General features: G+C 51.5%; 4 protein-coding genes across 7 annotated transcripts; all 4 read left to right on the forward strand.

Annotated features, from left to right (window-relative positions):
• Positions 1–2,393: 2,393 nt before the first annotated feature.
• On the forward strand, positions 2,394–2,690 carry LOC100541489 (feather keratin 1-like). Its single transcript, XM_031557545.2, has one exon. The coding sequence runs from the start codon at positions 2,394–2,396 to the stop codon at positions 2,688–2,690; it is 297 nt and encodes a 98-aa protein (XP_031413405.1).
• Positions 2,691–5,306: 2,616 nt separating this feature from the next.
• On the forward strand, positions 5,307–6,042 carry LOC104915817 (feather keratin 1). 2 transcript variants are annotated; one of them, XM_085209954.1, is made up of 2 exons: positions 5,307–5,406; positions 5,722–6,042. In XM_085209954.1, the coding sequence occupies exon 2, from the start codon at positions 5,746–5,748 to the stop codon at positions 6,040–6,042; it is 297 nt and encodes a 98-aa protein (XP_085066080.1). In that variant the 5' UTR covers positions 5,307–5,406; positions 5,722–5,745. The 2 variants fall into 2 exon arrangements, with proteins under 2 accessions (XP_085066080.1, XP_085066081.1); XM_085209955.1 differs by having other exon boundaries at positions 5,307–5,401; positions 5,717–6,042.
• A 2,795-nt stretch (positions 6,043–8,837) lies between these two features.
• On the forward strand, positions 8,838–9,573 carry LOC146542694 (feather keratin 2). 2 transcript variants are annotated; one of them, XM_085209947.1, is made up of 2 exons: positions 8,838–8,937; positions 9,253–9,573. In XM_085209947.1, exon 2 carries the CDS (start codon positions 9,277–9,279, stop codon positions 9,571–9,573), a length of 297 nt encoding a protein of 98 aa, XP_085066073.1. In that variant the 5' UTR covers positions 8,838–8,937; positions 9,253–9,276. The 2 variants fall into 2 exon arrangements, with proteins under 2 accessions (XP_085066073.1, XP_085066074.1); XM_085209948.1 differs by having other exon boundaries at positions 8,838–8,932; positions 9,248–9,573.
• A 2,795-nt stretch (positions 9,574–12,368) lies between these two features.
• Positions 12,369–13,104, forward strand: LOC146542695 (feather keratin 2). Of its 2 annotated transcripts, none has more exons than XM_085209949.1 (2): positions 12,369–12,468; positions 12,784–13,104. In XM_085209949.1, the coding sequence occupies exon 2, from the start codon at positions 12,808–12,810 to the stop codon at positions 13,102–13,104; it is 297 nt and encodes a 98-aa protein (XP_085066075.1). In that variant the 5' UTR covers positions 12,369–12,468; positions 12,784–12,807. The 2 variants fall into 2 exon arrangements, with proteins under 2 accessions (XP_085066075.1, XP_085066076.1); XM_085209950.1 differs by having other exon boundaries at positions 12,369–12,463; positions 12,779–13,104.
• The last annotated feature ends 1,745 nt before the right edge of the window (positions 13,105–14,849 follow it).

The raw sequence follows: 14,849 nt of genomic DNA on the forward strand, positions 1-14,849 counted from the left end.
TTCTTCCCCCTCTAGACATATGAATGAGGAAAACCTGTATCCCGTTCAGGTTGAAGTGTGTCTGAGAGCCAGCTGCCCCCATAGCAGCCTGGACCAGATCCATTCCACCATGCATTGCTTCATTTCTATCTTTCAACTCAATAAAGTTTATGCTGCATTGTAATCTCAGTCTCCTTGCGTTCCTTCCATGTTGGGATGACTGGTTCATCGAGGGTTCGTCTAGGGGTTGAAGTGATGTTTTGGGTGGGAAAAGAGTGGGTACTTAGAGTCCTAATTGGACCTCCTTTCCACACAGCGTGGTAGGTTACTCTCAAGGCAGATGAGACTTAGTGCAGGACTGTAGAGGTGAATGGGTGTGTAGTTAGACAAGGTATGCCAAGAGCGCCCAGGTGCTCTCTCAAATTTATCTATATCTACATGTATAAGGAACTAAGGTTTTCACTGTAAATGTCAATTGGTGAAGCAAACATTTGAATTGCCGGATTGTGTATTTGTGAGGCCAGTGCTCAAAGAGGCAAAGCTCTGACTGGACGGTACGACTCAGAGAGTATTCTTCTGCCCGTCCCTCCTCCAAGAACATCTGCCAAACTCTCAAAGCGGACAGAGCCCCGCTTTGAGAAGTCAAAGTGAGGCCAACGCTGCCGAAACCCAAGCTCTATTTTGATTTGTCACTGCATGTACGTGTTGAGCATGGGTGTGTATAATGGTTACGAGTGCAAGCTGAAAACGCAGAGGCTATCTTCTGGCAACTGAGGAACTGGGCAGCATCTGTGATATCTCCTGAAACCACTGCAGAGTGCAGGAAAGGAGCAGGATGGTCTTCCCTGGTGGAGCAATCCTGTGGTCTAACTCGTAAGTTACTGAGAAGTCCTTGCAAGCTCATCACTGCGTCCTGAGGGGAAGTGGTCTGGAGCAGCCCCTCCAGAAATCCCATTCAGCTGCTGAGCAGGCTGTGCTTGGGAGGTCCCAAACCAGGCTTAGTTTTGTCCTCCACACAGGCCTCAAGCTGGGGAGACTGAGGCAGTGGTACACCACCAACTTTGGTCTCAGTCGTCCTTCCCATACTCCTGTCATCCACAACCTCTGCTTTGCTCCAGCCACTCTCATCCTGCCTCCAGTGATAGCAGGGGAACCTCTGGTGCCGTTGATCAGCCACCTGCCTTTGCGAGTACTCTCAGTGCTCCTGAACAGGGTGGCGTGTCTGGTGGAAATTCTATCAAGTATTTGGTTGTGCCCATTGTGCTGCCAGTCTGGATGGCCAAAGCAGGACTTGTGTGAAAGACATGGGCAGGTGGAGGGGCAGGTATCAATTGCCTACGTGAGCTTTTGTCATTGGGATTCCTCCTAGTTTACCAGAGGTGTCCAGCAAGGCGTCATTGGAGGGCATAGCCGACATTTGCTATTCTTAGAAGTATGCTACTTAAGGCACGGAGGTATGAAGGAGAGAAGTAAGATTGCAAAGGAAGAGCCAGGCCCATTGCTGCCAAGGGCAATAATTACCTGGAGAGATATTCCAAAATCCAAGAGCAGAAGTGCCCTGACTGCTAAGGTAGTTTATAAAAGAATATGAGCAAGCAGAGTGTTAGAGTGATGATGCACATCTTGAGACACTGAAGTCCAGCCAAAAGTTTCATCGCAAGGAGGAGAACCCCGGTCATCAGGACCACGCTAAATCAAGGCCCCAGAGTCACACGCTGACATCCCCTGGAGTGGTGAGACACTCATCATGCCAGGCTGTATCATCTGGTTGCGCCTACGTGTCCATTTCTCTGGCAATATTTTGAACAGCAGTACAGTCACTTGAAAGGAATGCGAATGATAGAATGGGTGCGACTAGAAAGGGGAAACAAAATGGTAGCATCACTACAAGTTAAAAAAGACTCTATTTTCTGTAATGGTCCGTGTTTTGCATGCAAGAAGAGCTATCTGTAAACATTTGCATCCGAAGCAGGCTCTGTGCCTGGGGCGGACAAGGCCAGTATAAAAGCCAGTCCAGCACCAGGCTCCCTCATCCACTTCTCTTGCCTTCTCCGCTTTGGTGAACAAGGTGAGCTGCAATGGTCTTCTCCTCACTCTACTCTCCACTTTCTCTGCTTCTCCTCTTTCTCTTATCCTCCTCTTATTTGTTGCCTCCTTGCAAACTTAGGTGCTCTTGATCGAGCTCCCACCTGCTCTCTTCTGCTATCCAGAGTCAGGGTAGGTGTGAGACGGCCTTGGGCTGACTCTGTTGGGCCTCCTGGAGATCTGGGCTGCCAAGCCTCTCTATGTCTCTGCACTATCTGTCCCTGCTTCCCAGCCTGTTCCTCCTCTCCTAGCAAATGTGCCACCCGGCTTCTGTTCACCGTAACTGTGTTTTGCTGTCCTATCTGCAGGCCCACCTCCATCCCACAGCCATGTCCTGCTTCGATCTGTGCCGTCCCTGTGGCCCGACCCCGCTGGCCAACAGCTGCAACGAGCCCTGTGTGCGCCAGTGCCAGGACTCCCGCGTGGTGATCCAGCCCTCTGCAGTCTTGGTCACCCTGCCTGGACCCATCCTCAGCTCCTTCCCCCAGAACACCGCTGTGGGCTCCAGCACCTCCGCTGCCGTGGGCAGCATCCTGAGTGAGGAGGGAGTGCCCATCTCCTCCGGTGGCTTTGGCATCTCTGGCCTGGGCAGCCGCTTCTCTGGCAGTAGGTACCTGCCCTGCTAAGGATGAGGTGGAATTCCCATGAGCCCATTGCCCAGGAAGCCCAAAGCCGGTCGCGGGATAGAGTACAAAGCTGTTAGTCAGATACCACCTTTATTGTCTGGAAATGCCACAAGATATCTTCTTCTTCTCCCACTTTCTACTCATCATCATGAGTACATATTGTGTCCTGCTGTCCTGGACTTTGGGTTTATCCTGAAGCAAGTTTAGATGGCCCTGCTTCTTCTCCCTCTTCTCTTCTGCGGGAGAAACATATGAATCTCATGTTGCTGATGGGGTGTCTGAGTTTGGCTTCCTTTATAGAAGCTTGGGCAAGATCTTCCACCATGCACTGCTTTGATTTCTTCTGTTGTCTCAATAAAGCTTATGCTGCATTGTAACCTCAGTCTTGTTGTGTTCCTTCCTTGTTCAGATGCCCCATCATACTCTTTGTGGGAAATGGGATATTTTGGAGTGTAAAGACAATTTCATGGAATCATAGAAATAAAATGATGGGATTGCAAGGGACCTCAGGGGACAATCTAGTCCACCCCCCAGCTAAAGCAGGCTTTCTGGAACTGTCAGCACAGAAAAAATCCAGGTGGGTCTGGAATATAACCAGCAGCTGTCTGGGCAGCTATTTCCAGTGCACTGACACTCCCACTTCAGTGGGAGTTCTGCTCCCACACCTTCCCTTGATGCCTACTGTTCTATTTCTGAAATATTGACAAATACAAGACCTGCCCAGAGACACTGCTTGTGCGTGTGCATTTCCAAAATGCTGCAAGTATGGAGGTTTAACAAGTCCTTAAATAACAATAGTAAACACGAGGAAGAAATAAATAAATTCTTCTGGCAACGAGTACTGTACATTTTGGGTCTTCTACTGCAATCTGGAAGATCACCAGTATCAGAGAGGGAAGTAATGCGTTGTGTGTATGGCTGGCATGTTGCATTGTGTCCCACGCAACCACAAGTGATGATGTTTGTACCAAGAGGAAGTCCTCCCTTCCTTTTCTGTGGCAGATGAAGATGGTGTCCTGTGTCCTGAATGCACTGCAGATGTTGTCATCAGGAATATAACTGCTCTAGGTATGCCAGAGGCCTATCGGTGCTCCTCACACTCACCTGGGATCTCCCACCACACCCACTGCTTCAGGCCCATTGACTCAGGGCCTGTATTACGCCTCTGCCATCAGCCCTTAGCCTTCTCTCCAGCTCAGGGACACCAGTCTGGTTCTGCTGTTCTCGGATAGGTCAGTTTATGCTTGGTAATTGTCCCCTTGGACTGGGTGCACTGTTGCCCGGTGCTTTCCCAGCTCCCTCTTGGATGTATCTGTATTCTTCTGGCACTGCTCAGGAGTGTTGGCCCATGTTAGTGTCACAGCACATCAGAACCTGAGCTGTACCCTGACTTCCTGGCCTGGCATCAGTGCTGCCATAGCACTGCAAACCTGCTTGTTGAGCTGGTCTTTGGTGGACTTGTCTGCCATTTCTGCATCTCCCTTGCTCAGGCATTGTGTAATGAGTTCTATTGGTGGTGTGGCTCCTGGTTTCCATTCTCTTCATCTTCCTAAATGAGACATTTGGCTGTGTCTCCGAGATGAGAGATTTACCAGTGCCTGGCGGAGTGCCAGCATAATTACGGAGGGCATTTTGTCAGTGCAGTGGGCTGTGGCCTGGCTGGAGCCTGAGCTGTATATGTTGGGTATCGCCTGTTGCACAGTCACTCCCTCTGAACACTTGTCACCTCAGGCCAACACTACGTAGAGTTTGGGGTCTTCCTTTGGCATACGTGTTTGGAACAACCCTGACCCCTGCTGCTGTCCCTGCTGCCCTTGCTGGTCCTCCCATCTTTCACATGCTACTGGGCAAATGTGTTTCCAGCGTAACCTGGAAATGTTGCTGTGTGTTTGTTGGTGTGTGCTGCTGTGTCAGGATGTAAAGGCAAAGCAGGACGCGAGGCGTGGACATGGGGGTGGTGGGGAACCAGTCAATTTTTGCCCAGTCTTTTTGTTTGACTGTGGCAGACATTGCAATTTATGATGAGTGATCAACTTATGTTTGATTGCGTGAGTGCAATGTCTTTTTTGTGAAACACACCTTTACTGGTGTTAGGTCCTCTATCAGCTGCTGACAGAGGGGAGAGGAATAGTAGTGAGGCTTTGGTCTCCTGAGAACAGTGCTTCATGCTATAGAATAGCTAGAACCAGAGAGCAGAGCATCCAAACCTGGACTGCTTCCAGCTGGGGCCGTCTGAGCACGTAGATGGGTGAAGCGAAGGCTGTGTTGGACTTTGCATGCGAGCCTTGTTGGAAGTTCTGCTCCATGTTTTATGGAAATTATACCTAAAGCATTTCTGCTAAAAATTAAAGCAAGTTGCAGGGGAATGAGAGGCTGTCTCAAGTCTTGGCCATCTCCTCCCCTTGCCTTCATCTTCTCCCTGTGCTTTTGAGTTCCTGCCTCAGAAATGCTTAGGCCTCTAATTCTGTCACTTGAAAGGAGCTTGTACAGCAAAATGGACTCGTCATAAACGGGGAAATGAAAAGGAGCGTTGCAGGGAAGTGAAATAAGCCATCAATTTCTATAATTGTGTTGTTTTGCATACAAACGAGCTTGCCCTACTACAGCTACTTACACGTGGGTTGCCTCTGGGCCTGGGGCAGTCCAGATTGGTATAAAAGCCAGTCCGGCATCAGGCTCCCTCATCCACTTCTCCTGCCTTCTCCTCCTTGGTGAACAAGGTGAGCTGCAGCGGCCTTCTTCTCACCCTCGTCTTTCTCTGCTTCTCCTCTTGCTCTTCTGTTTTCCAGTGTGCCTTTCCCTCTATGCAAGCCTTGGTGTGAGCCTTGCTCCTTGCTGGTGCTCCCACCAGCTCTGTTCTGCTTGCCAGTGTTGGGGGAGGTGGGAGAAGGCCTTGCGCTGACTCTGATGGGGTTCCGGGGGATCTGGGCTGCTAAGACGCTCTCTCACCTCGCATTACCTGTCCCTGCTCCCTTTGTGAGCAGGCCACCAGGCTGCTTCTTGCACTGACTGTCTTTTACTGTCCTCTCTCCAGGTCCACCTCCATCCCACAGCCATGTCCTGCTTCGATCTGTGCCGTCCCTGTGGCCCGACCCCGCTGGCCAACAGCTGCAACGAGCCCTGTGTGCGCCAGTGCCAGGACTCCCGCGTGGTGATCCAGCCCTCTCCCGTGGTGGTCACCCTGCCCGGACCCATCCTCAGCTCCTTCCCCCAGAACACCGCTGTGGGCTCCAGCACCTCCGCTGCTGTGGGCAGCATCTTGAGTGAGGAGGGAGTGCCCATCTCCTCCGGTGGCTTTGGCATCTCTGGCCTGGGCAGCCGCTTCTCTGGCAGGAGGTACCTGCCCTGCTAAGATGTGGTGGACGTCCCATGAGCCCATTGCCCAGGAAGCCCAAAGCCAGACGGCGGACTGAGGACAGAGCTGTTGGCCTTCGTTTCCGGATATGTTGAGCACCTTCCATGCCCTCCTGTAAAGCAACGAGGGAATCTAGGGTGCCAGCTTTTGTGTTCTGGGCGCATGACCAGCAGATATCTTCTTCTCCCACTTTCTTGTCATCATCACACATCCCTGTTGTCTCCTGCTGTCTTGTGCCTTGGGTTCATCCTGAAGCAAGCTGAGATGGCCCTGCTTCTTTCCTCTCTCGCCATGTGATGGAGAAAGATGTGCATCCCAATACGTTGATGGTGTATCTGTGTACCAGCTGCCCTCATAGCAGCCTGGGCCAGATTCCATTCACAATACATTGCCTTGTTTCTACCTTCATTCTCAATAAATGTTGTGCTGCATTTAAATCTTAGTCTCTTTGTGTCCCTCCCTCGTTGAGATGCTCAACAACAATCCTCAAAGTGGAATGGGATATCTTGGGTTGTGAAGCTCAGTTCTGCTCCCAGTACTTAATCAGTTTTAGCAGGACCCTTGACCAACATCTCTGAATTAAAGGCATTTCACAAGTCCTTGACAGACCAATGTGAACTCGGGAAGAAAAACTCTCCTGGTTGCAGGCATTGTGCCATCTGGCCTTTTGCTCCACATATGCAACACCACCAGCATCAGAGAGGGATACAGGCTGATTTGAGTGTGGAGTGGCCTTTGCTATTTTGTCTCACTTCAGCAGATGTGATGGTTGCTCTTGCTACAGGGAGTGCAGGAGAAAGCAAGGGACAGAGCTCTACTTCGTATATGCTCAAGACCACCTTACATGAGGCATTTGTCTGTGCCTCCCAGTGCTGTTGAAGGCAGAGTGATTGGCAGCTCTCCAGCTGCGCCGTGGGCTGTGGGAAGCCCTGCAATGCCTTTCACCAACTGTCAAAGCATGGTGAGCTGAGAGTAGGAGGAAAATGTGCATAAAATACTGTATCTGGAATGGAAGGCAACAGGCGCAACACGTGGCCATGGGTGCTGTAGGGCACGAGAAACATTTGGGCAGATCCTGAGAAACGAGGACCTATTTTTCACTCTGGAAATTGACAAAAGTTTACGTTGAGGACAAAGGAAATCCTCCCTTCCTTTTCTGTGGCAGATGAAGATGGTAGTCTACGTCCCGGGAGCATCGGAGATGTTCTCTTCAGGCACATCAGTGCTCTGAGATCTGCCCAAGGGCTTCCCTTACACTCACTTGGGGTCTCCCACCACACCCACTGCTTCAGGCCCATTGACTCAGGGCCTGTATTACGCCTCTGCCATCAGCCCTTAGCCTTCTCTCCAGCTCAGGGACACCAGTCTGGTTCTGCTGTTCTCGGATAGGTCAGTTTATGCTTGGTAATTGTCCCCTTGGACTGGGTGCACTGTTGCCCGGTGCTTTCCCAGCTCCCTCTTGGATGTATCTGTATTCTTCTGGCACTGCTCAGGAGTGTTGGCCCATGTTAGTGTCACAGCACATCAGAACCTGAGCTGTACCCTGACTTCCTGGCCTGGCATCAGTGCTGCCATAGCACTGCAAACCTGCTTGTTGAGCTGGTCTTTGGTGGACCTGTCTGCCATTTCTGCATCTCCCTTGCTCAGGCATTGTGTAATGAGTTCTATTGGTGGTGTGGCTCCTGGTTTCCATTCTCTTCATCTTCCTAAATGAGACATTTGGCTGTGTCTCCGAGATGAGAGATTTACCAGTGCCTGGCGGAGTGCCAGCATAATTACGGAGGGCATTTTGTCAGTGCAGTGGGCTGTGGCCTGGCTGGAGCCTGAGCTGTATATGTTGGGTATCGCCTGTTGCACAGTCACTCCCTCTGAACACTTGTCACCTCAGGCCAACACTACGTAGAGTTTGGGGTCTTCCTTTGGCATACGTGTTTGGAACAACCCTGACCCCTGCTGCTGTCCCTGCTGCCCTTGCTGGTCCTCCCATCTTTCACATGCTACTGGGCAAATGTGTTTCCAGCGTAACCTGGAAATGTTACTGTGTGTTTGTTGGTTTGTGCTGCTGTGTCAGGATGTAAAGGCAAAGCAGGATGCGAGGCATGGACATGGGGGTGGTGGGGAACCAGTCAATTTTTGCCCAGTCTTTTTGTTTGACTGTGGCAGACATCACAATTTATGACGAGTGATCAACTCATGTCCGATTATGAGAGAGCAATGTCCTCTTTTGTGAAACAGACCTTTGCTGGTGTCAGTGGATATCTCACAGCTGGAGACAGAGGGGAGAGGAATAGTAGTGAGGCTTTGGTCTCCTGAGAACAGTGCTTCATGTTGTAGAATAGCTAGAACCAGAGAGCAGAGCATCCATCCTTGGACTGCTTCCAGCTGGGGCCGTCTGAGCACGTAGATGGGTGAAGCGAAGGCTGTGTTGGACTTTGCATGCGAGCCTTGTTGGAAGTTTGACCTTTAAGGCCATGCTTGCAAGGAAATGAGGCCTCACACACTGGGGCAAAGCATTAAAGCAAGTTGTAGGAAAATGAGAGGCCATCACCAGCTGACAGCATTGGCCATCTCCTCCCCTTGCCTTCATCTTCTCCCTGTGCTTTTGAGTTCCTGCCTCAGAAATGCTTAGGCCTCTAATTCTGTCACTTGAAAGGAGCTTGTACAGCAAAATGGACTTGTCATGAACAGGGAAATGAAAAGAGAGCGTTGCAGGGAAGGGAATTAATCCATCAATTTCTATAATTGTGTTGTTTTGCATACAAACGAGCTTGCCCTACTACAGCTACTTACACGTGGGTTGCCTCTGGGCCTGGGGCAGTCCAGATTGGTATAAAAGCCAGTCTGGCATCAGGCTCCCTCATCCACTTCTCCTGCCTTCTCCTCCTTGGTGAACAAGGTGAGCTGCAGCGGCCTTCTTCTCACCCTCGTCTTTCTCTGCTTCTCCTCTTGCTCTTCTGTTTTCCAGTGTGCCTTTCCCTCTATGCAAGCCTTGGTGTGAGCCTTGCTCCTTGCTGGTGCTCCCACCAGCTCTGTTCTGCTTGCCAGTGTTGGGGGAGGTGGGAGAAGGCCTTGCGCTGACTCTGATGGGGTTCCGGGGGATCTGGGCTGCTAAGACGCTCTCTCACCTCGCATTACCTGTCCCTGCTCCCTTTGTGAGCAGGCCACCAGGCTGCTTCTTGCACTGACTGTCTTTTACTGTCCTCTCTCCAGGTCCACCTCCATCCCACAGCCATGTCCTGCTACGATCTGTGCCGTCCCTGTGGCCCGACCCCGCTGGCCAACAGCTGCAACGAGCCCTGTGTGCGCCAGTGCCAGGACTCCCGCGTGGTGATCCAGCCCTCTCCCGTGGTGGTCACCCTGCCCGGACCCATCCTCAGCTCCTTCCCCCAGAACACCGCTGTGGGCTCCAGCACCTCCGCTGCTGTGGGCAGCATCTTGAGTGAGGAGGGAGTGCCCATCTCCTCCGGTGGCTTTGGCATCTCTGGCCTGGGCAGCCGCTTCTCTGGCAGGAGGTACCTGCCCTGCTAAGATGTGGTGGACGTCCCATGAGCCCATTGCCCAGGAAGCCCAAAGCCAGACGGCGGACTGAGGACAGAGCTGTTGGCCTTCGTTTCCGGATATGTTGAGCACCTTCCATGCCCTCCTGTAAAGCAACGAGGGAATCTAGGGTGCCAGCTTTTGTGTTCTGGGCGCATGACCAGCAGATATCTTCTTCTCCCACTTTCTTGTCATCATCACACATCCCTGTTGTCTCCTGCTGTCTTGTGCCTTGGGTTCATCCTGAAGCAAGCTGAGATGGCCCTGCTTCTTTCCTCTCTTGCCATGTGATGGAGAAAGATGTGCATCCCAATACGTTGATGGTGTATCTGTGTACCAGCTGCCCTCATAGCAGCCTGGGCCAGATTCCATTCACAATACATTGCCTTGTTTCTACCTTCATTCTCAATAAATGTTGTGCTGCATTTAAATCTTAGTCTCTTTGTGTCCCTCCCTCGTTGAGATGCTCAACAACAATCCTCAAAGTGGAATGGGATATCTTGGGTTGTGAAGCTCAGTTCTGCTCCCAGTACTTAATCAGTTTTAGCAGGACCCTTGACCAACATCTCTGAATTAAAGGCATTTCACAAGTCCTTGACAGACCAATGTGAACTCGGGAAGAAAAACTCTCCTGGTTGCAGGCATTGTGCCATCTGGCCTTTTGCTCCACATATGCAACACCACCAGCATCAGAGAGGGATACAGGCTGATTTGAGTGTGGAGTGGCCTTTGCTATTTTGTCTCACTTCAGCAGATGTGATGGCTGCTCTTCCTACAGGGAGTGCAGGAGAAAGCAAGGGACAGAGCTCTACTTCGTATATGCTCAAGACCACCTTACATGAGGCATTTGTCTGTGCCTCCCAGTGCTGTTGAAGGCAGAGTGATTGGCAGCTCTCCAGCTGCGCCGTGGGCTGTGGGAAGCCCTGCAATGCCTTTCACCAACTGTCAAAGCATGGTGAGCTGAGAGTAGGAGGAAAATGTGCATAAAATACTGTATCTGGAATGGAAGGCAACAGGCGCAACACGTGGCCATGGGTGCTGTAGGGCACGAGAAACATTTGGGCAGATCCTGAGAAACGAGGTCCTATTTTTCACTCTGGAAATTGACAAAAGTTTACGTTGAGGACAAAGGAAATCCTCCCTTCCTTTTCTGTGGCAGATGAAAATGGTAGTCTACGTCCCGGGAACATCGGAGATGTTCTCTTCAGGCACATCAGTGCTCTGAGATCTGCCCAAGGGCTTCCCTTACACTCACTTGGGGTCTCCCACCACACCCACTGCTTCAGGCCCATTGACTCAGGGCCTGTATTACACCTCTGCCATCAGCCCTTAGCCTTCTCTCCAGCTCAGGGACACCAGTCTGGTTCTGCTGTTCTCGGATAGGTCAGTTTATGCTTGGTAATTGTCCCCTTGGACTGGGTGCACTGTTGCCCGGTGCTTTCCCAGCTCCCTCTTGGATGTATCTGTATTCTTCTGGCACTGCTCAGGAGTGTTGGCCCATGTTAGTGTCACAGCACATCAGAACCTGAGCTGTACCCTGACTTCCTGGCCTGGCATCAGTGCTGCCATAGCACTGCAAACCTGCTTGTTGAGCTGGTCTTTGGTGGACCTGTCTGCCATTTCTGCATCTCCCTTGCTCAGGCATTGTGTAATGAGTTCTATTGGTGGTGTGGCTCCTGGTTTCCATTCTCTTCATCTTCCTAAATGAGACATTTGGCTGTGTCTCCGAGATGAGAGATTTACCAGTGCCTGGCGGAGTGCCAGCATAATTACGGAGGGCATTTTGTCAGTGCAGTGGGCTGTGGCCTGGCTGGAGCCTGAGCTGTATATGTTGGGTATCGCCTGTTGCACAGTCACTCCCTCTGAACACTTGTCACCTCAGGCCAACACTACGTAGAGTTTGGGGTCTTCCTTTGGCATACGTGTTTGGAACAACCCTGACCCCTGCTGCTGTCCCTGCTGCCCTTGCTGGCCCTCCCATCTTTCACATGCTACTGGGCAAATGTGTTTCCAGCGTAACCTGGAAATGTTACTGTGTGTTTGTTGGTGTGTGCTGCTGTGTCAGGATGTAAAGGCAAAGCAGGATGCGAGGCATGGACATGGGGGTGGTGGGGAACCAGTCAATTTTTGCCCAGTCTTTTTGTTTGACTGTGGCAGACATCACAATTTATGACGAGTGATCAACTCATGTCCGATTATGAGAGAGCAATGTCCTCTTTTGTGAAACAGACCTTTGCTGGTGTCAGTGGATATCTCACAGCTGGAGACAGAGGGGAGAGGAATAGTAGTGAGGCTTTGGTCTCCTGAGAACAGTGCTTCATGCTGTAGAATAGCTAGAACCAGAGAGCAGAGCATCCATCCTTGGACTGCTTCCAGCTGGGGCCGTCTGAGCACGTAGATGGGTGAAGCGAAGGCTGTGTTGGACTTTGCATGCGAGCCTTGTTGGAAGTTTGACCTTTAAGGCCATGCTTGCAAGGAAATGAGGCCTCACACACTGGGGCAAAGCATTAAAGCAAGTTGTAGGAAAATGAGAGGCCATCACCAGCTGACAGCATTGGCCATCTCCTCCCCTTGCCTTCATCTTCTCCCTGTGTTTTTGAGTTCCTGCCTCAGAAATGCTTAGGCCTCTAATTCTGTCACTTGAAAGGAGCTTGTACAGCAAAAAGGACTTGTCATGAACGGGGAAATGAAAAGAGAGCGTTGCAGGGAAGGGAATTAATCCATCAATTTCTATAATTGTGTTGTTTTGCATACAAATGAGCTTGCCCTACTACAGCTACTTACACGTGGGTTGCCTCTGGGCCTGGGGCAGTCCAGATTGGTATAAAAGCCAGTCTGGCATCAGGCTCCCTCATCCACTTCTCCTGCCTTCTCCTCCTTGGTGAACAAGGTGAGCTGCAGCGGCCTTCTTCTCACCCTCGTCTTTCTCTGCTTCTCCTCTTGCTCTTCTGTTTTCCAGTGTGCCTTTCCCTCTATGCAAGCCTTGGTGTGAGCCTTGCTCCTTGCTGGTGCTCCCACCAGCTCTGTTCTGCTTGCCAGTGTTGGGGGAGGTGGGAGAAGGCCTTGCGCTGACTCTGATGGGGTTCCGGGGGATCTGGGCTGCTAAGACGCTCTCTCACCTCGCATTACCTGTCCCTGCTCCCTTTGTGAGCAGGCCACCAGGCTGCTTCTTGCACTGACTGTCTTTTACTGTCCTCTCTCCAGGTCCACCTCCATCCCACAGCCATGTCCTGCTACGATCTGTGCCGTCCCTGTGGCCCGACCCCGCTGGCCAACAGCTGCAACGAGCCCTGTGTGCGCCAGTGCCAGGACTCCCGCGTGGTGATCCAGCCCTCTCCCGTGGTGGTCACCCTGCCCGGACCCATCCTCAGCTCCTTCCCCCAGAACACCGCTGTGGGCTCCAGCACCTCCGCTGCTGTGGGCAGCATCTTGAGTGAGGAGGGAGTGCCCATCTCCTCCGGTGGCTTTGGCATCTCTGGCCTGGGCAGCCGCTTCTCTGGCAGGAGGTACCTGCCCTGCTAAGATGTGGTGGACGTCCCATGAGCCCATTGCCCAGGAAGCCCAAAGCCAGACGGCGGACTGAGGACAGAGCTGTTGGCCTTCGTTTCCGGATATGTTGAGCACCTTCCATGCCCTCCTGTAAAGCAACGAGGGAGTCTAGGGTGCCAGCTTTTGTGTTCTGGGCGCATGACCAGCAGATATCTTCTTCTCCCACTTTCTTGTCATCATCACACATCCCTGTTGTCTCCTGCTGTCTTGTGCCTTGGGTTCATCCTGAAGCAAGCTGAGATGGCCCTGCTTCTTTCCTCTCTCGCCATGTGATGGAGAAAGATGTGCATCCCAATACGTTGATGGTGTATCTGTGTACCAGCTGCCCTCATAGCAGCCTGGGCCAGATTCCATTCACAATACATTGCCTTGTTTCTACCTTCATTCTCAATAAATGTTGTGCTGCATTTAAATCTTAGTCTCTTTGTGTCCCTCCCTCGTTGAGATGCTCAACAACAATCCTCAAAGTGGAATGGGATATCTTGGGTTGTGAAGCTCAGTTCTGCTCCCAGTACTTAATCAGTTTTAGCAGGACCCTTGACCAACATCTCTGAATTAAAGGCATTTCACAAGTCCTTGACAGACCAATGTGAACTCGGGAAGAAAAACTCTCCTGGTTGCAGGCATTGTGCCATCTGGCCTTTTGCTCCACATATGCAACACCACCAGCATCAGAGAGGGATACAGGCTGATTTGAGTGTGGAGTGGCCTTTGCTATTTTGTCTCACTTCAGCAGATGTGATGGCTGCTCTTGCTACAGGGAGTGCAGGAGAAAGCAAGGGACAGAGCTCTACTTCGTATATGCTCAAGACCACCTTACATGAGGCATTTGTCTGTGCCTCCCAGTGCTGTTGAAGGCAGAGTGATTGGCAGCTCTCCAGCTGCGCCGTGAGCTGTGGGAAGCCCTGCAATGCCTTTCACCAACTGTCAAAGCATGGTGAGCTGAGAGTAGGAGGAAAATGTGCATAAAATACTGTATCTGGAATGGAAGGCAACAGGCGCAACACGTGGCCATGGGTGCTGTAGGGCACGAGAAACATTTGGGCAGATCCTGAGAAACGAGGACCTATTTTTCACTCTGGAAATTGACAAAAGTTTACGTTGAGGACAAAGGAAATCCTCCCTTCCTTTTCTGTGGCAGATGAAGATGGTAGTCTACGTCCCGGGAGCATCGGAGATGTTCTCTTCAGGTACATCAGTGCTCTGAGATCTGCCCAAGGGCTTCCCTTACACTCACTTGGGGTCTCCCACCACACCCACTGCTTCAGGCCCATTGACTCAGGGCCTGTATTACGCCTCTGCCATCAGCCCTTAGCCTTCTCTCCAGCTCAGGGACACCAGTCTGGTTCTGCTGTTCTCGGATAGGTCAGTTTATGCTTGGTAATTGTCCCCTTGGACTGGGTGCACTGTTGCCCGGTGCTTTCCCAGCTCCCTCTTGGATGTATCTGTATTCTTCTGGCACTGCTCAGGAGTGTTGGCCCATGTTAGTGTCACAGCACATCAGAACCTGAGCTGTACCCTGACTTCCTGGCCTGGCATCAGTGCTGCCATAGCACTGCAAACCTGCTTGTTGAGCTGGTCTTTGGTGGACCTGTCTGCCATTTCTGCATCTCCCTTGCTCAGGCATTGTGTAATGAGTTCTATTGGTGGTGTGGCTCCTGGTTTCCATTCTCTTCATCTTCCTAAATGAGACATTTGGCTGTGTCTCCGAGATGAGA

The sequence above is a fragment of the Meleagris gallopavo genome, chromosome 27, assembly GCF_905368555.1.
Source record: "Meleagris gallopavo chromosome 27, MGAL_WU_HG_1.1, whole genome shotgun sequence".
In the NCBI taxonomy this organism is placed as follows: domain Eukaryota; kingdom Metazoa; phylum Chordata; class Aves; order Galliformes; family Phasianidae; genus Meleagris; species Meleagris gallopavo.